This window comes from Anser brachyrhynchus (genome assembly GCF_964034855.1).
Source record: "Anser brachyrhynchus genome assembly, chromosome: 10".
NCBI classification, from domain to species: domain Eukaryota; kingdom Metazoa; phylum Chordata; class Aves; order Anseriformes; family Anatidae; genus Anser; species Anser brachyrhynchus.
The window spans coordinates 17361405-17385030 of NC_137705.1; the positions used below are offsets into that span (position 1 = coordinate 17361405).

At 63.5% G+C, this 23626-nt stretch overlaps 1 protein-coding gene and 1 long non-coding RNA gene across 10 annotated transcripts in view; one reads left to right on the forward strand and one right to left on the reverse strand.

Annotated features, from left to right (window-relative positions):
* Positions 1 to 23012, forward strand: part of BSN (bassoon presynaptic cytomatrix protein) — a 75105-nt gene extending 52093 nt beyond the window's left edge. For 4 of the 9 annotated variants that reach the window (XM_080606588.1, XM_080606594.1, XM_080606595.1 and 1 more), the window contains exons 4-12: positions 7486 to 7890; positions 9016 to 15603; positions 16751 to 18854; positions 19176 to 19900; positions 20236 to 20329; positions 20441 to 20584; positions 20786 to 20838; positions 20913 to 21009; positions 21200 to 23011. In XM_080606588.1, the coding sequence (XP_080462714.1) occupies positions 7486 to 7890; positions 9016 to 15603; positions 16751 to 18854; positions 19176 to 19900; positions 20236 to 20329; positions 20441 to 20584; positions 20786 to 20826 (10101 nt within the window). In that variant the 3' untranslated portion in view covers positions 20827 to 20838; positions 20913 to 21009; positions 21200 to 23011. Of the gene's footprint in view, positions 1 to 7485; positions 7891 to 9015; positions 15604 to 16750; positions 18855 to 19175; positions 19901 to 20232; positions 20330 to 20440; positions 20585 to 20785; positions 20839 to 20912; positions 21010 to 21199 lie in introns of all 9 variants that reach the window. The other 5 variants (XM_080606590.1, XM_080606591.1, XM_080606592.1 and 2 more) reach the window with 5 other exon arrangements.
* Positions 656 to 7550, reverse strand: LOC308200608. The gene is made up of 4 exons (XR_013955714.1): positions 7153 to 7550; positions 6754 to 7059; positions 5531 to 6024; positions 656 to 5431 (listed from the first exon to the last, which is right to left on the reverse strand). It is a non-coding gene; the product is annotated as an uncharacterized lncRNA (long non-coding RNA).
* Positions 23013 to 23626: the final 614 nt, after the last annotated feature.

Below are 23626 nucleotides of genomic sequence, written 5' to 3' on the forward strand. Positions count from 1 at the left end.
TTCAGTCTCTTGGAACTGAGCTGGTAGTTAATTTAGCTCTTTCTCCAATATAAAAAGAAAAAAAAGAGGAAGAAACAGTAGGGCTCAGTGAAAAGAGAAAACAAAAGCGCTTGCAGCCGCTGAGACTCCCTCTCCTGTTCCTCCTATTCTTCCTACTCTTTTCTGGCACTTTTTTTTTCTTAAATACGCAGAGCTGCACTGGCGCTGTTTGTCCCTCAGTATCACGCTCCGGTGCCCAGTCTGGAAGGTTTGTTTCTCCCTATCCGTAAAGATGTTCAAGAGGCTGAGTCTGTCCGGGCAGCCTCGTCCACGCCTGCTTGCTGCAGCCGGGGAGCTCTGGGAGCTGCTGGGGCGCTGGCGTAGCACCAAACGTATGGCGGTGGCCCATCACCAAGAAAAAAAAAGGAGCACATCCAGCGTGGAAACAACAGCGGGGATGAACGTGGAGCAAAGCGCTGCTCGGCAGTGGCTGCCTTTCCCACTTGCGTTTACCTCCCCAGCTGCTGCTGCGCTGGCTGACGGCGCCTCTGCTTCCCACCTCTCCTGGGAGCCTGGCTCGTCCCAGAGCACCAGCAGGGGCCCGGTGAGAAGCAGCACTCCCGGACCCCAACTGCGGGCAGCGGGAGGGCTGCGGCGTGCCGTTTTCTCCCAGCAGCCCTGTGGCACCCGTGCTGCACAGATGTTATTTCTGCAGCAGCCGCTTCTGTTGCTGGATGTACATGCCATGCGGTGATGCTGCCGTCAAACAGCCCCTTCCCAGAGAGACCAATGCTCACCCGCAGCCCTGGGAATCTGTCCCGGGGCTTTTAGACGAGCCAAGAGCATCAAAATTATCTCTTCTATATCCTACTCTTTTTTTTTTTTTTATCTAATGAACTGGAAGGAAATATGTTGAGTGGGGAGGAATGGCTATATATATTCTCCGAAAGGACCGGTTTCAAAATTTTGGACAGCTGTGTACCCTTTTTTAGCAGCCCCTTCACACAGCCCACACAGCACCCAGCACTTGGAATTGGGCTCGTTTGGAAATATGCTTCCTTGATTGCAAAATAGTTTAAATCCTTTAACTTAGAAACATTCTTGCGACTCGAGAAGATTTTTAGCTCAGTAAATACAGAAGGTGCTTCCTGCCGCATGCGGCTCTGCTAATTTTGGAAGTGGGTGGAAAATGACTAGGGGGCAGAGAATAGAGGCACATTTGGGGGATTTTGGGTCATCACAGCTCAAAGCACGGGCTGCGGGTGCACAAGGATGCTGGTCAGAACAAAGCATCGCTGCCCATGCCGCCCTGTGGCACCTTGGTGCTGTACCCCTGCCCAGCCCGCGTTGCACAAGCGTGCAGCCTGTCTGCAGCCAAGCCCCTGGGTTTCTGGGAGGAGAAAACTGCCTCAGACAGTCTGCGTTTAAGAGGCGAACTCTAAAAACCGAGCAATTCAAGAGCCTGCATAAAGCATCCCAGAAGGATTCGTTTGCAGTCCCCGGGGTTTCAGCCGCTGGAAGGGGGGGACGCCTCCCTGGCAGGGTTTCGGCAGCAGGGGTTGTGCCGCGGGTTTTGTGGGTGCCCTGCGTGGCACCACGGCACGGAGGCGACATCGGTGGCCCCGCAAGCCATGAGCCCGCAAATTCTTCGTGGTGCAAAGCAGCTGCCCGTGCTGGCAGGAGCATTTTGGGGTCTGAAACGCTGAGTCAGGAGTCCCTTCCCTTTCCTCCCGGAGAAAGCTCCGTGGTTTCTCTCGCGCTGCTTTCTCCCCATCGTGCCCGCATTTACTGGGCTTGTCCCACCGGCGCTGTCACGCAGTAAGCCGGACTTGGCAAGCACACGCTCGTTCCTCGAAGGAAAACGAACAGGAGCGTTGCTATTACTCATCAGTCAAAGACTTTCAGCTGGATTAATCCCTCGCTGGCTGATGTGGCGGTGGTGACCGTGGTGGATGCTGCCTGGCTGCAGGCCAGCACCGCTGCCCATGGCCAGCACTGGGTCCCCTCTCGATGCCCAAGTGAGCAGCTTGGTGGGGTGAAATTGGGCAGAAATTGGGAGGAAAAGTTCCCATGTGGGGGTTTTTCCATGCAGGGGCGTCTGCAAAGGGAAGGAGAAGCTATGGCAGGGCTCATTCTGGCGATGTGTGACTGCAGCGAGCTCACCGTGCACTGCTTTGAGTCACAGCACTGCGGTGTGAAAGCCGCTGATGTGTCGCCCGCATCTGCAATAGGGCTGGGCAGACACTATCAGCCCCATCAGCCGGGGGGGGCTGCAGGGATAGAGGAGAACAGAGCGACGCCGGGAAGCCTTGCTCCGTTGCTTGTCAAATGCTATATTTAGTGATGGGTTGGAATAACCTCGGTGGTTTTTGGTGAGGCTGATCTGTGAGCCGCAACAACACTAATGCTTGCCCGGGTCATGCTAATAAAGTCAATTAGCGTTGAATAAACTCTGCTGAGGGATGAGGTCCCGGCGCTGCCTTGCCCTGTAGACGAAGGCGCCTGCAGCTTCATGCTGCTGCGTTTGCAAGCTCACCATTCATGGGGCGCACAAATCCTGCCTCCCCTCTTCCACAGCGTCCTGCAAAAATCGGCATCTGGGCTGAAAGTTGCCTTGCAGGGCTGCTGTTCAGGAAAGGCTTAAGAAAATCTCAAGTGGTTGATATTAGAGATCGCAAAGCCTTCTGCTATCCCCAAAACCAAAGCCTTTCCCGTTCAGGCAGCTCACTGGGTGAACCAACCCTTTAGGGGGGCAGCCAAAATAGAGCAATAGAGCTGCAGCGCGCACAAGGCTAAAAACGCCCCGGTGGGGATGTGCTCGGGTTGGGACTGCCACTGCTCGTCGGACCCCTTCTCTCTGTTGGCACCCGACCCGTGGAAGCGCCTTTTGGCACAGGTCGGTCCGGCCAGGGCCGCTGCCTGCCAAAGGGAGGGGGCTCGGCGGGCTGGGTTTTGCAGCCTGGTGCCTGCAGCCCGCAGAGGAATTGTTTTGAATGGCCCTGGAGAATTCAGCCGCGATAATGGGCTAAAGCCGAGGGGAGGAAAGCATTAGGCGGCCCTCGGGTGGCAGCATCCAGGGAGCAAAATGAATTAGCACCGGTGTTCATCTGAGAGGAGCGGGGGGAGGCGGCTGGCAGAGATAACATCTTTCATTAGATCGGTGGATAAGGGCTGGAAGAAAAGCAGCCAAGCGCTTGGGTGCAACGCCGTGGAATTAGGATGGGTGGCGGGGGGGAGCCGGGGGTGGTCTGAAACAGGTCTGGCGTTTAATGGCGAAGCATGAGTCAGCCCCTTTCCTTTAAACCTGCTAAAAGCGTTCACGTTACAGACAAATCTCTGGGTTTCCTTAGCGCAAGGGTGCTGAGCCTTGGGAGCTGGGTTCCTGACGGGCGATGTCCCCGTCCCCACTGCAGGAGGGTGCGTGGAAGGGGCGCGGGTGCCAGCAGACCTCCTAAACGGGAAGGCTGGAAGGATGCTTGCTGTTAATTTGGATCTTGATTCAGATAGCAGAAGTGTTTTCCATATTACCCAGGCACCCATCTGTCACAGTGATGAGCCCTGCACAGTGCTTGTCAGCAAATAAATGAAATATTCTTGGGAGATTCGCTGCGTTTAATGCTGGGAGACGAGACCCGGCTTGTAGGATAGTTACACCTCGCGCTGCTTATCTGATTTTGTACAGGCGTCGTGCCGGTATTTTAATATCCATCGCTTCGACTGTGTAAAATAATACCGGGGAGCACAAATAACAGGGCAGAGCCCTGGAGCTGAGGAAGCAGGAGGGGTCTGTGTGGGGCTGAAGCCACTGCTGTGCCTCTGCCGGGGCGCTTGGGGCGCAGGTCTGGGTGCTGCGGGGCGGCTGGCATCTGCTGGCGTGGCGGCGCTGGAGCTCGCCGGCTCCATCATTAAAACAAACCCTGCCGGCGCCGGGGGATTCAGCATTTAATTAACTTGCCAGGCGGTGATGTTGACCAAAATGATGCAGGAAGGCTTCTATTGTCGTTAATTACAGTTTTGTCATTGCCCATTAGTGGATTAAAACAATTGCTGGGTGCCGGCCCGTTAGGGCTTGGCGAACGCGGCTTTGGCCACCTGCCAGCGGGTGCCAGCCCGGGGAGGGGACCGCGCGCGTGTCCCCTGGGCAGGGGCCTCGGGCACCGCGCCGCAGTACTGCAGCGCCCTGCTGCTGGCCCTGCGCCCTCCGAAGCGATTATGAGTGCTGTGAAAATTAGCCCCTCGCCTCTTGAGGCTGATGAGCTGCAGTACGTGGGGCTGTTGTGACAATGCCCGGTTTCAGCTTCCCCCGAGGCCCTGCTGGTTGGGGCAGCTGTGCCCCGCTGTGGCTCCAGCCTGGGACCTGCAGCGTCCCCAAGCACCAAGACGGATGCCCAAGTGCCTCTGCCCCGTGCCGTCCCCGTGCACCTCCCCGCAACTCTGGGGTTGGGAAGTGTCAAGCACTAAGCCCAGCCCGATGGTTGTTACCGTCACGGGGTCTGGGTAACCTTCTGTGGATTTATGAGCACATCAGCTGCTCGTCGCACGGTGGTGTCTTGTGCATCTGGCTGAGCCGCGTTGGCCGTGGTGGCTGGGAGGTGCCCGTGGCCCTGTGCCAGGGACTGCAGAGGTCTCTGGGATCCCAGAACCAAGGAAGGGCCAGAAGGAGATGGTGCAAAGCGAACTGTGCCTGGCACCGGCGTCCCTGGGGCCCAGCCTCACAGCGAGTGAAGGCTGAGGGCCGGCGTGCGACCTCCCCCAGTTCCGCCTCCTCCCTGTGCACGAGCCTTCCTGCTCGCCATCGAAGGCGAGTGGCGTTTCAAGGCGCAACTTCCACCATCTTTTTGGCAGGGCTATTTTTAACAGAGATCGTTCCCTTCTCCGGTTCCCACTGTGGCTCCACAAAGAGCCCCGTCACGTCTGCTGGAGCGGGATGGCGAGGGGGGAGCTGCCTCGGCCGGGACGGCTGCTGCAGGGAGCGCGCTTCCAGCCAGCCCTCCTGCGCTCCCCGCAGCCAGGATCACCCCACGCTCACCTGGTCCTCCGGTTCGCCCCAAAAGGGCTGAAGCGGCCGTGCCCAGCCCCTCATGCAGAGCTGCGTGGCCAGCACGGGCTGGGCAGGATGGGCATCGCGTGCGTGGGCGCTGTCCCAGGTGGGCCGATCGCCTCCAGCATCCTCGGGAGCCAGCTGGCAGCGGGCACGGCACCGCGGGCAGGAGCCAGGCCCGGCTGTCCCCGGCACAGCCACGTCCTCCCCTCTGCGCCGTGCCTCCCCTCGCGGGGAGCTCTGCCAGGGGGAGATGGTATTCCTGAAAGACAAATGGAAGGCCGGGCGTTTCCGTGCGGAAGGGGTTCGATTTGTGGCAGACAATTACATTTTCTTCCACCGCCTGAAATAATTACACGGCAGAGTGTGGCAAGGAGATCTGATTCGGAGGCAAAGTGATGAGAGCCAGTTCTGAAACAAAAGGAGACAAATGCAATCAGTAAGATACAATAGGCTGCACTTGCCCCTTAATTAGACTTTCTCTTTGATTAAGCAGTAATTAAATATTACCATGCTGTAAGCTTTTTTTTTAAGGCCCTCCTTTTTTTTTATGGCCCTCCAAAGCCCCAGGGTATCTTGAAGATGCTCCTATGAAGAGCAGGCAGCAGAGCAGGGGCTGCCGCGGGGCCAGGAGGGGTGGCAGGGCTCAGCCCACCAGACCCTTCCTCGCAGAAGAAGACCTCCCGCGCCCGAGCGTGGGCTGGAAGGCTGCAGCTGGGCCAGGCGAGCGCTGCGGAGGTGACAGCGAGCCCAGAAGCGTCCGTGGGAAGCCCACTCCGAGTCCCCGGGCGCTGCAAGCTGCAGAGCAGCCGTCACGTTCCCTCTGTGGGACACAGCCAGCTTGCAGCCCCCCGCGCAGCGTCGTTCCCAGGCTGCTCCGGCCGACGAGCACCTCTCCGGCAGCCTGGCAGCTCCTCTCCGGCCGCTCCTCCTGCAGCTCGGCCGCCGTGAAGCAGCGGCTCGACGCAAAGGCGGAGCGGGAAGGAATGACTTTGAGCACTTGGCTGTTCGCAGAACGAAAAAAGAAAAAAAGATTTTAAATGATGAAACATCAGAAGTAAAGCAAATGTCAGGGCCCTATTCCTGGACATTCCTGTGTGGGTAAAAATAGTCCTTTCCCAACTCAGAGGGGGAGAGTGCTTCTGATCTATTAGTGCAGGGCTCCTGCCTCCTCCCTGCAGGCTTTCTGCCACTTACAGCCCCAGCTGCAAGCTGCTTTTTCCAGGTCATAAAATGACGGCTCTTGCTGAGAGCTTCACTAGACGAGATTGTCTTGTTCTTTTCCGCACAGCGTGTACTTTGGGTAATATCTTTGGGAAGTTTTTTATGTGCTCATGTACCCAGTATTTTCTGATAACCTAGAAAAACGATCCTTCAGCATTATGATTATGCTATTAAACCTCCGTTCCTCTATCGTAGCAAGGAAAACAAATCAGAGCAAGAGAGAAGCTGCATGGGACCCACCAGCGGCACGGTCACTCGGGTGGTGGCAGCGTCAGCTGGGATGTTGGCCGCCACGATGCCGCGGTGACGGGCACGCGTGGAGGGGGCTGCAGGAGCCAGCAGCGCGACGCACTGCCCTCCTGGCCGAGAGCAGGGAGCAGAGGGAGCCTGGGCACAGCCCCGCAGCAGGAGGGAGCAGTGCCGGCGGCGAGGCAGGGCGAAGCCACCAGCGCTGGCACCGCTGGAGGCGAAGCAGAGGGCTGCAGAGAAAAACGGGGTGGGGGCAGCACCTGCTCCTCTGGGCTCGTCCCCAGCAGGCTGTGGCAGTGAGGGTTTGCCTGGCTGGGGGACCCAGACTTTTCCTCCTGAATTGTGCCGGGTGGTCCTTCCCCACGCTGAGTGCGATGCTTTGGATGCGCGATGCATTGCTTTCAGTGCCCAGCGCGCTGCTTTGGATGCGCGATGCATTCCTCCGATGTGTGTCAGCCACTTAGCAGCCCAGAAAGCAGCAGTCTCCTCATTGCCGCGGGACTTTTCGGCTGCTTTTACGCGAGGAGCCGGCAGGGCTGGGCATCCCCAGCCTGTGGGCAGCAAACCTGGAGCCAAAGGCAGGGTCAGACTGGGTTTGTTCCCCCTTGGAGAGATGCTGAAGGTGCTTTGGTGTAGTCAGTGCGAAATCTAGTCCTTACCATTAACGCTGAGGACAACAAAGAGATTGCAAATAAAGGGAGAATGATTTGCATGTTGCCAAGAAGTGCAATGACTTTTCACTCTCAGTCTAGATGGGAGAAAGAGGATTTCTCCCTGGTTTCCAGTGCTTAGCAAGGCTCAACCCCCTGGTGTGTTGACTGTGCTGAAAGTCCTTGGTCGTGCTGAGGTCGGGGCAGCAGAGGGGTTGGAAATCCTGTCATCGCTGGCGTTCAGCAGGACGTCCATCTCCGCCGAGCCCCGGAGAAAGGGACACCCTGTCGGCGCGAGGCTCCCCGGTCGTTAACGGAGCTCTTCCTTTCCGTGCCTTGCAGAAAAACGAATGGCTGTGTCTGAACTGCCAAACGCAGCGGCTGCTGGAAGGGAGCCTGGCGGACCCTGCCCCGATGCCGATGCCTGCACCGAAGCAACCTGCGAGTGGCTCCCCCCGCCACCAGCCGCCGGCAGCCGTCCCGCGGGCACCGGCACCCCCCGAGCCGGCAGCGCCCCCCGACCGCCAGCCCTCGCCCGCCAGGAGCCTGCGGGCGCCCGAACAGAGCCCGGCCCCCAGCCCTGCCCCGGAGAAGAAGCCCCCGCCGCCAGCAGAGGAGAAGCCGCTGCCCAAAGCTACCCCAGAGCCTTCCCCAGCACCCAAAGGGAAGAGCATCAGCACAAAACCAGAGGGGGAGAGCAAGGTGGGACGGACGCCTCCCGAGGCACAGAGGGCGAAGGAGCAGGAGGTAAGCGCCCTGCCCCTGTGCTCTGTCCTCCCTGCAGCCGCTTTGTGCCAGGTCAGAACACAGAGCCTGCTGTCAGACCCTCTTGTCTCCCGCTTAGGTGCTTCAGAAAAACGGTGAGGCCAGAACAAAACGGTTTCCAAATTTCCAAGCTGCTGTGGAATTTCGCACGCTGTACAGCAGTGTGCGATAGGTGCCTTCGTTTTAGGATGATTACATTAATTGGTGCATAACGCGACAATTCAGGCACTCCTCAGCCCATTGATTTTGAAGGGCAGTTGAATGTGTCGTTAAATGAAAAGCTCCTTTCAAAACATTTCCAGCTTGTGTTGCAGAAAACGACATTCTCAAGCTCCTCAATCCTTTTCTTTTTTTTTTTTCTCTTTAATTGAATGCTCTTTGGGGAAAAGCTTGGCTGCACTGGGATGCTTTTCCCTAAGGAGCCATCACTGAAACTGCCTTCACAATGTCCCCCACGGGCAGGGGGCTGGCTGCCCCCTGCCATCACAGCCCTTGGGGAAGAGGCTCCTCGCCCCACTGATGCTTTGTAAATCCCCCGGGATCCGTGGGGCCTCCTGCTCGTGGAGTCTTGGGTGCTTTCCCCGCTCCCTGGCACAGCGCTGAGTCTCGCCCCAGTGCTGCTTAACTGTGCCGTCAATTAAAACGTCACATTTATTTCTGCTGGCATCTAACGAGGATCCCGGGGACTGCCTTGTTTCTCTAGGCTGCTTTGCAGGGCTGTCAATCAGGGAAATTAAATTTCATTCGAAGCCTGCCGGCCCCAGCACTGCTGCCAGCGAGGCCGCTGTCCCGCAGGGTCATGCCAGCCGGGCCGGGCAGCGCGCCCCGGAACAGCCTCTGGCTCCTGCCCTGAGCCCCGAAGCAGTTACGGTGCTCCCACTGCTGCCAGAGGCAAAGCTCTCCCCTTCCCTGGGGATGGGCCCGTGGCCATAAATATCCCATCTGAGCTCAGCCACCACTGGGTCTTTAACACAAACCAAAGAATATCACCATAGCCAGCCTTCTGGTGTTTCCTACCGGGTGGGGTGGGGGACGGGAAGGTTCCCAGGGCCCCCTCCCACTTGGGGCACTCGTGGGGTCTAATGCTGCTCTCCTTCTCACCTGTAGGATGGGGGCAAGCCTTACCCCCCGGACCTGTCCCGCAGCCCCCAGAGCCTGAGCGACACCGGCTACTCCTCGGACGGCATCTCCAGCTCGCAGAGCGAGATCACGGGGCTGGTGCAGCAGGAGGAGGAGAAGCTGAGCGGCACGGGGCTGGCGGGGCAGAGCCCCCCGAGCCCCTCCGAGCTCACCAAGCTGGAGAGCAGCATGAGGCCATTGCTGGAGGCTCGGGGGGCCCCAGCAGAGCCCAGCAAGGGCTCGGAGCAGCGGGAGGAGCAGCGACAGCGGCAGCGGCCCCGGTACCTCTCCATCACCCCCGAAGCCTTTGACTCGGACGAGGAGCTGGAGGATATCCTGGAGGAAGACGAGGACTCGCTGGAGTGGGAGAACCAGAGGGAGCAGCGGGAGAGCATGGAGTCTTCGGATGAGTTCGGCAGCAAGCTGCGGCACGACTACGTGGAGGACAGCAGTGAGGGGGGCTTCTCCCCGGTGCCCACCCACCCCAAGGGCCGGGAGGAGGTGAGCGACGAGGAGTTCATGCGGAGGCAGATCCTGGAGATGAGTGCAGAGGAGGACAACCTCGAGGAGGAGGAGGAAGAGGGGGGCTATGGGCGCACCAAGTACAGCGCCTCTAAAGCCGACGCAGAGAAGAGCAAAGAGCCCCCCTTGGCCAAGAGGCACCTGCCGCACGGCCCCAGCAGCCTGTACAAGGAGGAGAGGAAGGAGCTGGAGGCAGCAGAGGGCGACGACATGAGCACGTCCCAAGGGGGCCTGCGGCGCTTCAAGACCATCGAGCTGAACAGCACGACCGGCTACGGCAGGGAGATGGAGATGAGCCAGGATGCGGACACCAGCCTGGAGCGGGAGCCGGAGCTGGAGATGGAGAGCCTGACGGGCTCACCCGAGGAGCGCTCCCGCGGCGAGTACTCTTCCACCCTGCCGGCCACCACGCCCAGCTACACCTCGGGCACCTCGCCCACTTCCATCTCCTCCCTGGAGGAGGACAGTGACAGCAGCCCCAGCCGGCGGCAGCGGCTGGAGGAGGTGAAGCAGCAGAGGAAGGCTCGGCACCGCTCGCACGGCCCTTTGCTGCCCACCATCGAGGACTCATCGGAGGAGGAGGAGCTGCGTGAGGAAGAGGAGCTGCTGCGGGAGCAGGAGAAGATGCGGGAGGTGGAGCAGCAGCGCATCCGGAGCACGGCACGCAAGACCAAGCGTGACAAGGAGGAGCTGAGGGCGCAGCGGAGGAGGGAGCGCTCCAAAACTCCCCCCAGCAACCTGTCCCCCATCGAGGACGCCTCCCCCACTGAGGAGCTGCGGCAGGCAGCGGAGATGGAGGAGCTGCACCGCTCCTCCTGCTCTGAGTACTCGCCCTCCATCGACTCGGAGGCTGAGAGCTTTGACGCCGTGGCCTCCAAGCTGTACAAGTCGGGCAGCGAGTACAACCTGCCCACCTTCATGTCGCTGTACTCCCCCACCGAGAAGGCGGAGAGCGGCCCCAGCCAGCCCGCCAGCAAGCCCCTCAAGAGCGCTGAGGAAGCCTACGAGGAGATGATGAGGAAGGCAGAGATGATGCAGAAGCAGCAGATCCAGCAGGCCCAGCAGGGCATTTCCTATGGCAGCACCTACCAGCAGGTGGGGTACCGCGGCACCGAGGGGCAGAACGGCTTCGAGTACCAGTACGCGGATGAGTACGGGTATGAGGGCAGCCCCGCGCACCCCTCGCAGCCCGACTATCCGGGCACCCTGTCGAAGCCGGGTGCGGTGTACGAGGAGATTCTGCAGACCTCGCAGAGCATCGCCAGAATGCACCAGTCCTCCTCGTTTGACCTGGCTCTGGAGCAGGGAGACAAAAAGAAAGGGCAGGAAGAAGCGTACCAGGAAAAGCACTTTCTGAACGCTGAGAGCGCGTATGCTGAGCTGATGAAGCAGAACGGGGGTCCCCTCACCCCTGGGACCAGCCCCACGCAGCTTTCTGCTCCTGTCTCCTTTTCTGCCTCCGAGGGCAGCAAGGCCGTTCCCGATGTCCAGGTCACGCAGCATTTTGCAAAAGAAGGACAGGACCGGGCCAAGCTCCAGAGCGCCCCAGCAGCGCCCAGCCCAGGTCCCAAGCCCCTGACAGCGCCTTACGCCTACAGCAAAGGTACCAGCGCAGTCACAACAGCGGCAGCCGGCCCCGCCAGCACAGCACAGATCTACAGCTCTCCAGAGGCCACAGCTTCACCCGCCAGGAGCTACGGCCCGGTGAAGAGCTCCATCAGCTATGGCTCACAGACGGAGGATGTCTCCCGAAGCAAGGCAGCGGTTGAGACCAGTGTGCAAATGGCCAGGGAGAAGCTCCAAGCGGTGAGCGACAGCAAGCCCCCACCGGCCAAGACGTACCCATTCTTCAAAAGCTCCAGCCCCCCGCTCTCACCAACGTCTCCTACTCAGAGTCCCACCCGTGCTGTCCCCAGGGCAGCCGTGCCTCCTGGCCCCACCACCAAGTCCACTGCCGAGTTCTCCACGCAGACGCAAAGCCCCCTCCTTGCCTATGACATCCCCGCCACCACTGGCACCTCTGCCTCTTCCCCCATGGTGGCCCAAGGGACGCAGACGCCACACCGGGCAGGCTCGCCTCGCCTGGCCCGGCAGCAGTCCTCGCAGGACGCGCCCTTCATGCTGATCACGCTGGCGGCCGACGCAGCCAGCCAAACCAAGCCGCCAAGCTCCTCTGCGTCCCCCACCTCGTCTCCCACCAGGACGAGCCGGCAACTGATTCCACACGGGTATGGCCAGGAGCCGGAGCAACCGCCGGGTGCATACGTCCGGGTGCAGCACGGGAAGGAGCAAGCCCAGAAGGTGCCTGTGACTTCAGGGGCCGACAGCATCGCAGGGCTGTACGGCTGGGGAGCGCTCCCGGCGGAGAACATCTCGCTGTGCCGCATCTCCTCCATCCCCGGCACCTCCCGGGTCGAGCCGGGGCCCAAGGTGCCGAGTGGTAGTGCCGTGGACTTGCGAACAGCTCTGAAGTCCGCCCCCATCATCATAACAGACCAAGGCATGGATCTCACCTCCTTGGCCACCGAGGCCAGGAAGTACTGCCTGACCTTGGACCAGATCCCAAGCCGGCAGTCCACGGCCATCCAGCCCCTGATCATCAACCTCAACGCCCAGGAGCAGCCCCATGCCATCATTGCAGCCTCCAGCACTGCCGGCCTCGCCATCGCCTCCCCGATGCTCATCTCCCAGCCCAAGCAGCCCGTGGTCTACGGAGACCCTTTCCAGAGCCGGATGGACTTTGGGCAGGGGACCGGCAGCCCGGTGTGCTTGGCGCAGGTGAAGCAGGTAGAGCAGGGCGTGCAGACGGGCGCTGTTAGAGTCAGCGGGGCAGCTGGCCCCGCGCCTGCTGGCAAGCCCGAGCCGGCTGCTCCTCCCCAGGCAAAGTTCTCGAGGTACAGTTTGCCCAGCCAAATGGTGAAGAAGGATGTGCTCATCACGCAGACCAGTATCGCGCAGAGCGTCAGCGGCCTCCCTCAGCCGTTCCCGCAGGAGCAGGGCTCGGAGCTGTACCGGGCAGTGCCAGTGGAGCTGAAGACCAAGAGCCCTCTCCTTGCCCTGGGAGGGAAGAAGTCCCAAGTGATGATGGTGCAGGTGGAGGACATGGCAGGCGGCCCGGTAACCAAAGTGCTGAAGGAAGAGCCCCCAGCCAATGTGCTGGACCTCACGGGTGTGAAGGCGGAGAGCCAGGTGGCCTGCTGTGACGTGGTCTACAAGTTCCCCTTCGGCAGCAGCTGCACTGGTGCTTTCAACCCCACTTCCAAGATGCCGGAGAAGAAGGCTGGGGATGCGGTCCCCAGCAGGAAGGCTGGTGGGCCCCTCTATGGCAGCAGGGAGCCGGAGCTGCCGGAGACCTTCCCGTACCGGGAGCAGCCGGCACCTGCTCTCTACGAGGAGCAGAAGTTTTACCCCACCGGCACCTTTGGGAGGCTCTACTCCTCCATGTCAGACACCAACCTGTCCGAAATCGGGATGAACTACTACCCCCCAAAGGGGGACCAGCCCTTCCCTGCCAGTGAGGCTGCCGTGGACTTGAGCACCATGAAGCATTCCTACAGCGTCGGCTTTGCCGAGGGGGGGTACCTGGGCCAGGGGCTGCAGTACGGCTCCTTCTCCGACCTGCGCCAGCCCACAGAGCTGCTGGGCCACCCACTCCCCATGAGGAGGTACAGCTCGGCCTCCAACATCTACTCCGATTACCGCTACTCGCCCCGAGGGGACCTGGCCAGCTTCCAGGAGTCCAGCCTGGCCCACTACAGCGCCACGACTGCGCGTGAGATCAGCCGCATGTGCGCCGCGCTCAACTCCATGGACCAGTACGGGGGCCGGCATGCCAATGGCCCCGACGTGCTGCCCTACGGCCCCAGCAGCGGCAGCGGGGGGCTGGCAGCTCAGCCGGGGGGTGCCGTGGCCCCAAAACCCGGCGGGATGTTCAACCCTAATGTCCCCGAGGCACGGCAGGGCTTTGGCAGCCTGGCACAGTACAACGTGCCCGGCATGCGCCTGGGCGCCATCAGGCAGATGTTCCCGTCCTCCGCCACCGTGCGGGCAGCCGACGGCATGATCTACTCCACCATCAACACTCCCATCGCCTCCACGCTGCCCATCACCACCCAGCCAGCCTCTGTGCTGCGACCCATGCTGCGCGGGCTGTACCGACCCTACGGCCCGGCCGGCGTGGCCGCCGTCCCGCTGGCCAGCCTGGCCAGGGTGCCCGTCATCACCCCCCGCGTCCCACTGGCACCGCAGAGCCTCTACCGCTACCCGGCCCCCAGCCGCCTCCCGGCCGCCTCGCTGATGGAGACGCCCGTCTACCTGGGCAAGCCGGTCAGTGCCACGGCAGGCACTGGCCCCACCGCCAAAGCCCCCGCCGGCCCCACTGCTGGCTTGCAGAGAGCAGAGGCCTCGGGGGCTGCCCCCCGCGCCGAGGGGCCGGCAGTGGGCGCCAAGGAGGGCGGGCAGGCAGCCCCCTCGTCCAAGCCACCCTTGGAGGGGATGCAGCGGGAGGAGCGGGAGCGGGAGGAGGAGCGGCAGCGCAAGCAGCAGGAGCATGTGCTGCAGCTGGAGCGGGAGCGCGTGGAGCTGGAGAAGCTGCGGCAGCTGCGGCTGCAGGAGGAGCTGGAGCGGGAGCGCGCCGAGCTGCAGCGGCACCGGGAGAAGGAACAGCTGCTGGTGCAGCGGGAGCTGCAGGAGCTGCAGTGCATCAAGCAGCAGGTGCTGCAGCAGCAGCAGGAGGAGCGGCACGCGCAGCTGGCGCTGCAGCGGGAGCAGCTGGCCCAGCAGCGCCTCCAGCTCGAGCACATCCACCAGCTGCAGCACCAGCTGCAGCAGCAGCTGGAGGAGCAGAAGAGGCAGAAGAGCACCTTCCCCAGCACTGCCGAGCCTGCCGCCCGCCCACCCGAGGGACCCGCTGAGGCACCGCGGGGCCCAGCGCACAACGGGCAGGGGTGGCCCCCACCCGGCCAGGCGCTGCCCGGGGGGCCGGAGGGTGCTGCCGGCTCCCGCTACCCTGCGCCACAGAGGCCTCTCAGCAGCTCAGCCTCGGACATGTCGCTACAAGCCGAGGAGCCCTGGGAGCCTGGCCGGGGCATCAAGAAAAGGAACTCGATGCCACGGCTGCGGGACGCCTACGAGAAGGAGGCGGCGAGGAAGACGGCAGACAGCAGCGTGCAGACGGACGAGGAGGACGGCGAGGAGCGGTACCTGCTGTCACGGCGGCGGCGGTCGCGGCGCAGCACTGACTGCAGCGTGCAGACGGACGAGGAGGACAGCGGGGAGTGGGAGCAGCCCGTGCGGCGCCGGCGCTCCCGGCCATCGCGGCACGCTGAGGCCAGCGCCGAGGGCAAGGCGGACGGCGCCGCACGCTGCACGGCCAGCATCGGCATCCAGACCATCAGCGACTGCTCTGTGCAGACGGAGCCCGACCAGCTCCTCCGTGTTTCTCCCTCCATCCACATCACCACCCACGACCCCCGCGTGGAGATCGTCAAGTACATCTCGGCCCCGGAGAAGACGCAGCGGGGCGAGAGCCTCGCCTGCCAGACAGAGCCCGAGCCGCCCCCCCAACCCGGCATCGTGGTGCCCCAGCTCACGGTGCCCACCACCATCACCCCTTACTCCACCAACATGCAGATGGTGAGCACGGGCCCCCTGGACCCCCATGCTGTCCGGCAGCAGACCCTGGGCAAGTTTGAGAAGAAGAAGCCAGACCCCCTGGAAATCGGGTACCAGTCCCATCTGCCAGCCGATTCCCTCTCCCAGCTGGTGACCCGCCAGCCGCCCCGCTCTCCCCAGGTCCTCTACTCCCCCGTGTCCCCCCTGTCCCCGCACCGCCTCCTGGAGTCCTCCTTCGCCACCAGCGAGCGGCTTAACAAGGCTCACGTCCCGCCGCAGAAGCACTTCGCTGACTCGGCCCAGCGCCAGCAGACGCTGCCGCGCCCCATCAAGACCATGCAGCGCTCGCTGTCCGACCCCAAGCCCATCAGCCCCACCTCGGAGGAGGCCGGCAAGGACAGGTTCTCCCTCTACCAGCACCCGCTGCTCCCAGGCACCCAGGTACACGCACATGGGGTCTTGCTCAGGCACCTGCCCCGGGGGTTCCTCTGCTGACAGAGCACGGTGTCCCTGTGCGTCGCACGCACCCGCGTCCCCTCTTGGTGGATGTCTCTCCTCACTGGGGACAGGTGTGTCCCCGCTCCGCATCCTCCTCCTGGGTGTGCCCGACCACGCTGACCCGAGCTGAACCTTTTCTGATGACATTTCAGCACTGTCAGGAGAAGAGGGGCAGCGCTGGGCACGCAGCCGCCTGACACGCTCTCGGTCTGCAATAAATAGACTTTCCCTAGGAGACCAGCTCCAGGAGGCACCTCAGGCCATTTCAGTTTCATTAGTGCTGCAGCAATTAATATTTTAAAAGGTTGGCTCCCTGCAGCAGCTGATGGCAGCCCGTGTGCATGGACACGTGGCTCCAAGCCGAGCCGCAGGAGGTTCCTCCAGGTCTGTGGGTACTCAGGGGGGCCGTGGAGCTCCGTGGGTGGCACAGCTTGTCCATGGAGAGACGGATGGGAGCTGCCACCCCACAGGCAAGCCTGGGTTTTCAGTTGCCCCAGCTGCGTCCCCTTCCTCTCCCGAAAAGCAGGCACAACACGCAGCTCAGTTTTGGGTTGCAGCAGCTCTCGCTCCCATCTGCAACCAGCCCCATTTCACAAGTGGGGAAACCAGGGCACAACCTGGCAAAGCCCTTCCTTACTGCAGCAGTGTAGGGGAAGAGCAGGCAAGGGATGGGCTGCCTGGTGTCCCCAGACACGAGCTGCCCCGCCTGGGGTGCAGCAGGGAAACGCAGCCCTCGGAGAGCCCCTGGCTCAGCGGGCCCCGTGCAGCCACTCTCCTGCCACATTTCCAAGCCCTGCTGCGAGGCGCAGGGATCTTCGCAGCGCTCGGCGGTGCTCCTCTGCTGGAGCGCCCACGGCCAGCCTCGCGCTTGGCTCACTGCCACTCCTGGTAATTATTCATAGAAAGTGCCCTGCCTGTTACTTCCATCCTATTTATTACAGTTTTACGTAAACGCCGCTTTCTCGGGGCGTGAGGGAACGCGTGCGGGGCCTTCGTCCGGTCTGCACAGCCACGCTGGCAGCGCTGCCTTGCCCCAGGGGGCTGGGCGACCGCCACCCGCGCTGCTGATGGGTTTCCCTTGCCTTTGCAGGTGGGTGGGCTGCAGTCGAGCCCGCTGGCGCGCAAGGTGAAGCGCACGCTGCCCAGCCCGCCGCCCGAGGAGCCCCACGTGCCCCTGGGCAGCCCGGCCACCCCCCAGCTCTACCTGGGCAGCCTGGCCCCCAAGGCCCCCCCCGGGGCACCGGTCACCAAGGCCAGCCTGCTGAAGGAGCTGGACCGTGACCTGAAGCTGGTGGAGCACGAGTCCACGAAGCTGCGGAAGAAGCAGGCGGAGCTGGACGAGGAGGAGAAGGAGATCGACGCCAAGCTGAAGTACCTGGAGCTGGGCATCACGCAGCGCAAGGAGTCGCTGCTGAAGGACCGGGGGACGCGGGACCACCCCTACCTGCGTGGCCTGGCCGACCGCCGCGACTACCTGTCAGACAGCGAGCTGCACAGCCTGCGCCTCGCCGCCTATGACAGCGCCAGCCTGCGCCCCGCGCCCGCCGGCCAGTACCCCGACTTTGCTGCCGCCTCCTACAGCGCCTACCCCTACCCGGCCCCGCCGGGGCCCCCCGCCTTCCAGCCCACGCATCCGCAGCCCCCTCAGTTCCCCGCTGCCAGCACCGCACAGGACAGCTTGCAGGCTGCCCCGTTGCCTGCCTTCGCCTCACCCGGCGCCTTCCCGGCCCCCGGGGCCGCATACACGGAGCTGGGCACACCGGCCCAGCCGGGCTTCCGGCCCCAAAACCCCTACCAAGCCCAGGGCGCCTTCGCTGGCACAGCCGGTGTGCCTGCAGCGCAGCCCGCGCTCTTCCAGAGCCCGTCAGACACGCACCAGAAGCCACGGCAGACCTCGCTGGCTGAGCTGGAGCAGAAGATCCCCACCAACTACGAGGTCATCGGCGCTGCCACCAGCTCCTCCGCCGTCCCCGACGCCACCTTCAGCGCCGCAGCAGTGAGCAGCGGCTACGAGCAGTACAAGGCACCCGAGGCCCGTCCAGCTGAGAGAGCTGGAGTCACGCAGGGCCCGTCAGCCAGCTTCTCCTCTGAATCCCTCTACACCAGCCTGGAGCAGAACATCCCCCGTAACTACGTGATGATCGAGGACATCAGCGAACTCACCAAGGAGAGCCCACCGGTGGATGGGCAGAAAGCGGAGCCGGTGGGCACGGGCGCCAACGGCCGCCACGGCAAAGAGAAGAGCGAGCTGGGGGATGCCGAGGGCTCCGGCCGGCCCTGCTGCTATGCCAAAGCGGAGGAGGAGTCCGAGGAGGATGTTTATGACCACCACGGCCCCGAGCATCGCGTGAAGAACAGCTACCACCGGGGCGTGGAGAGCAACGGCAGGGTGTCGGGGAGCTCTGCGGGCTCCTACTACTACGGGGATGGTGAGTACCGGCACTCCTCGCGAGCGGACAAGCATGGCTCCGGCGTGGCACTGCCAAAGCATTCGTCCAAGAATCTGGCACCCGCCGTCGTCTCCTCTAAGCGCAGCAAGCACAGGAAGCAGGGCATGGAGCAGAAGATCTCCAAGTTCTCTCCCATAGAAGAAGCCAAAGACGTGGAGTCAGACCTGGCCTCCTACGCTGTGACAACGTCGGTCAGCAGCAGCAATGTGGCCTCCAGGGCCAAGAAGCTGCAGGACGAGATTACCTATGGCCTCAAGAAGAATGTCTACGAGCAGCAGAAGTACTATGGCGTGTCCAGCCGGGACCTGGTGGACGAGGAGGAGCGGGTCTACTCTGCTGGCAGCAGAACTCGCTCCTCTGGCTATGGGCTGGAGAAGTCCTCCGGCCGTGACACAGTCAGCCGGAGCAAGTCCTACGAGCGGGAGGGCGCAGAGAGGTCCCAGAAGGGCAGCTCCAAACCCTCGTCCCTCAGCATGAGCCAGAGCCGGGGACGGGCTCCGGTCCGCACTCAGCCCTCGGAAGAGGAGAGCCCCATCAGCCCCCTGGGGAAGTCAGTGGGGGGGTCACGTTCGGCAGGGGGCCCTGGCCCACAGTCATCGGGGGACCCCTGCTCCCAGTTCTGCTCCAGCCACTCGTTGCCTGATGTGCAAGAGCACATCAAAGATGTGCCAAGGAACCACTCGTACAAGCACGAGGAGGGCTACGGCATGGACGATTCCCATTGCGTTGTCTCGGACAGCGAAGGTAACAGCTACCCATGGTGGTGAGCACCCAGAGCATGGCGCTTCCCCGGGGCATGCTCGTCTGCAGAGACACTCTCACGGCCTCAGTTTGCTTGACACGTGCCTTCCTCCCCCCTTTCCAGTCCTTGTCCGGGTGTTTGATGTTCGCCGGTGCTGCCCGGTGCGTGCGCGGTGCCCCATCCCGTCCCTGCCGGCGCGGGCTGTCCCCTGTGTGTGTCACGAGCTGCTTGCCTTCTCCTGCCTCATTGCATGGCTTCAGCCCGGGCTGCGTTCCCACCTGCGGAGCGAGAGATTGACTGTGGTTTGTTTTTGGTTTCTGAAGCCTATCATTTGGGTCAGGAGGAGACAGACTGGTTTGATAAGCCCAGGGAGGTGCGGTCAGAGCGGGTAAGGCACTACGGCGGCCACTCTTCCTCGCAGAAGAGACCCCCGGCTAAGCACACCTACCACGACTATGATGAGCTGCCCGACGAGGACCCGTGGCAGCACGACGACTACCCCCAGCACCGTGAGCACCGGCACCACGGCGAGTACGGGCGCCACGCTGCCTCCTCCCGCCACGACGAGCAGCCGCGCCGCTCGGCCAAGCAGCACCCGCGGGAGCCCGGCCGCCACGAGCCCCGCAGCCATGTGCCGCCAACCACCACCAAGAAGGCGCAGCAGCCCGAGCCCCGCGCCCCAGCACCGTATGGCCCCAACGCCTCCGAGTACGCCCCGCCGTCACGCCCCGCCGCGCACCACCACGGTGCCGAGCCCCAGAAGACGCCGAAGACGCCGCAGCCGCACGGGACGCCCACCCCGGCGCAGAAGCCAGAGGCACCAGCACCCGCACAGCAGCCGGCGGGCAGGCAGCCGCAGGCTGGGCAGCAGGCAGCGCGGCAGCAGCCGGCAGCGAGGCAGGCTGCCCAGCCGGCGGGCTCGGCACAGCCCAGGACACAGGGACCCGCCTCGTCCCGGCCACCACAGCAGCAGCCAGGGACAGGCCAGGCTGCGGGGAAGGCACCGGCCACGCTGCACGCGCAGCCGGGTGGGCACCCAGGGCCACAGGTGAGTATGGGCACGGCTGGGTCTGCTGCAAGCCCCTGCTGCAGCCAGGGAGCTAGCAGGGGAAGGGCTGGGGACCCATATGGGGAGCCATAATCCATGCACGTGCCCCCCCAGACGGCACACTTTGGGAGGGTGCACATCCCTGCGCCCCTGCCTCTTCTGGGGCTGTGGGGCCACTTTCCCACAGCATTTTGCGTTTTTTCCCCGGGGAGCAGTACACGGGCATTGCCACAGCAAGCCCTGGATCACGTCCCACCCGGGCTACCCTACAGGATGCTCTGCTCTGCTGTCCCGGCTGGGAGGGTGAGAGCTGAAAGGCATTTTCTGCCTCACAGCAGAAAGTGGAGCAGACAGACGTGTCCAAACCCGCGGTGAAGGTGCCGCAGCAGCTGGGGAGAGCGCCCACGGCTCAGCCCCCAGGAGCAGCAGGTCAGTGCGCCCGGCGGCACAGGGCTGGCCCCGTGCTGGCTGCCTGGCCCCCCCACGGGGTCAGCCACACGGGGCCTTTTCCTGCTAACGGCAACCTCCTTTGTCTCCCAGCAGACAGCAAGGTTGGGCCGAGGGCAGCCGGGACCCGTGGCCCCGCCAGCACAGGCACAGGGCAGCCTGGGGTGGAAGGAGAGAGCGTTTTCTCCAAAATCCTGCCGGGAGGGGCAGCAGAACAAGCAGGCAAACTGACTGAAGGTAAGGGTGCACCCCGCAGACGGTGACGCACTGAGACGGGGTCAGGCACCGCAGGGGTGGCCGGGAGCCTCCATCGGGATGCGCTGCTCCCGACGGCTGGGGATGCGCAAGCATCACAGTCCGATGACTTTGGTTTGGGGTCTGCGGGCATGGGATGCATCAGGATGCTTCCGTCCTCACGCTTCTCCGGCTTCCCCGCAGCGGTGTCAGCTTTTGGCAAGAAATTCACTTCGTTCTGGTGAGAACGGCACAAGGTGAGTTCAGCGGCGCCGATGCTGCGCCCCGGTGTGTCCCTGCCCTGCCGTGCCCTGACGCCCTCCCGCCGCAGGAGCTGGGGAAGCGAGTGGAGATCGAGTCGTTGCAGCGGAAAAACCTATGAAGAAGCCAGCGGACTCAGCACGCGGCGCCAGACTCTGGGTATAACGGTGAGTCCCCCCTCGGTGCCGTTCCCAGCTCCGCACCAGGAGCGGCTCCAGCTGCTCCCCCAGCAGCCCTTCGTGGCGTGGTGCCCCCGTCACCTTCTGTCGCGCAGCCGCCCAGCCGGATGGCAGCATCCCCTCCCCGTGGGGACGTGGCTGCGCGCGGGCTGACCCCTCTCCCTCTGTCTCTCACCAGCTTTTGAAAGCAGGGTGACACCCTGGGTGCTGGACGTCACGCAGCAGACGGCGGCGAGCAGCTCCGGCGCGGCACGCGTAGGGGGGACCCCCCCCATGCCGAGGGGCTGTGCCGGGACCCACGGCCCTTTCTCAAGATTATACGCAGAGTTGCTCCCTCCGAACCCCAGCTCTGGCATCTTCATAGGTTTTTCCCCTCCGCGCGAGCCGAGGGCCACCTTTCCGTCCCCTCTGTCCTGCCGGCCCCTTGGCCCCCCTGCACTGCAGCCTGCTCCCCCCCCGGGGAGTCGGCGCGCCCCGTTAGGACCTAACACTGTTTCACTACCGAAATACGAGGCCATAGGACTCTGACAGGCAGCGCAGACGCGGGCTGGCCTTTGCCGACACCGGGCGCTGCCCTGAAGCCATTCAAAGCATTCAAAGGGCCACGCTTGCCCTCGCCACGCAGCCGGCGCGCCCCGCTGCCGGGCACCCCTTTTCTTTGAAGAACAGCCTTAATCATCCCACTTTGATTTCTGTGTATACCTCATCTGCACCGGGGGGGGGCAGGGGGCGTCGTCGGGGGGGGGGGGGGAGGGGACGGGCTTTTTTTTTTTTCCCATTTTTTTGTTTCTTTGGGTTCATTTCATTGATTTTTTATTTGACTTTGTACCAAATCCTCTTCCCTCTTTGCTTTGTGCGATGAGTTAGCACATGGGCTGTTGTTTGTAGAAGCAATAGAGTGCAGGAGGCCACAAAAGAGCACAATCCACGGAACAAGATCAGGAGAGCTTCGCCTCCGCCAATATCCTTCCTCTTACTGTGCAATTCAAGTCCTTCTTAAGCCATTACGCGGGGGCCCGCTCGGACCGGCGGAGGGGCCGGGGGGCCGCGCTCACCCCGCCAGCAGGAGATGTCCGTGGCGTGCCCGGCCGCTCCGGTCCTCGCCCCCACGTCCCGCTGCCCCCCGCACGCTGGCAGCGCCCCGGTGCCCGGCGCGGGCGGCAGCGCCCTGCGCGCCCCGTCCCATGTTCTATGCAACGAAATAACACGACTCCGGAACGAGACCTGTCGATAGCTGATAGCTCCAACGTCGCGTGCAAGGGTGTCATTGCAAACCGGGTACCTCCTCTCTCGACCACCTGTGCGTATCAAGCTCCAGTTCGTGGCATGTTCGACCCGCCGAGGGCCACGCTGCCAAAGGGTCGCCGTAGCGCCCGTGACCGTCCGTCCTGTTGTAGAGCATGGCTTGCTGCTTCTCTGCACGGTCCCACCCGCGTCCCAGTGCTTGCTGTTCTTTGCCTGGACTCTTTTTTTGTTGTGTTTTTTTTTTTTTTAATTATTATTTAAAGCTATTATTCTTACTCCTTCTCCATCGGTTCATCGCCGTATCGGATGCAGAGGACCTGGCCGCCGTAGGGGCCGGGGGGAGACGCCCGTGGGCGCCGTGGGACGGGGACCCGCGGTTCCCCCAGCCCCACGCGGGTACCCCGCGGGTGCCCCCCGCCGCCCCGCAGCTCCCCCCGCTCCGGCGCTGTAAATACCTGTACAGTGTGTAACCGGCACGCGGGGACCGGGACCCCCGCACCCCCCGGACCCCCCGGCCCCCCGCCCAGCACACCGCCGGCTGGCTGCCCGCGGCTGGGGGGCCCGGGGGGGCTCCGGGGGCTGCCGTGCCCCGCGAGGCGCGTGCCCCCCCCGGCCGCTGTGACGGTGTGCGTGTGTGCCGTGCCCTGTGAGACCCGTCGTGACCCCCCCCGTGCCGCCGCCGTGTCGTGACCGCGTACCACGAGTCGCCCCCTCCCCCCCCACCCCCCCCCAGGTGTTTCTGTGGGAACGGAATAAAACAACAAGGACCTGGTCTGAACCCGCGCCCGGCTCCGCCTCGTGCCTGCCCCGGGGACACCCGGCCATGGGGGGGGGGGGGGGTTGGGGCCGGTCCCCCCCGCACCGCACCGCCCCCGCCGCCCGCCAGGGGGCGCCGCAACGCGGCCAAGGGGGGGGGGCCCGGCCCGGCCCGCCCCGCCCCGCGCCGCCTCCCGGAAGCGCCGGTGCCGCCCCCCCCCCCCCGACGCCGCGACATGGAGCCGGTGGTGAGGGGCTGGGGGGGGGGGGGGGACGTCACCCGGGGGCTCGGCCCGGCCCGGCCCCGTCGCTGCCTCCCCCCCCCCCCCCTCCCCGCCGTCCCCGGAACCCCCCCGGTGCCTGCACGGGCCCCGCAGGCGCCCCCCGTGTGCCCTGGGACCCCGATAACTGCCCCCCAGTGCCCTGGGACCCCGATAACTGCCCCCCACGTCCCCTGGTACCCCAATAACTGCCCCCCATGTCCCCTGGTACCCCAATAACTGCCCCCCATGTGCCCTGGTACCCCAATAACTGCCCCCCATATGCCCTGGTACCCCAATAGCAGCCCCCCACGTGCCCTGGTACCCCAATAACTGCCCCCCAC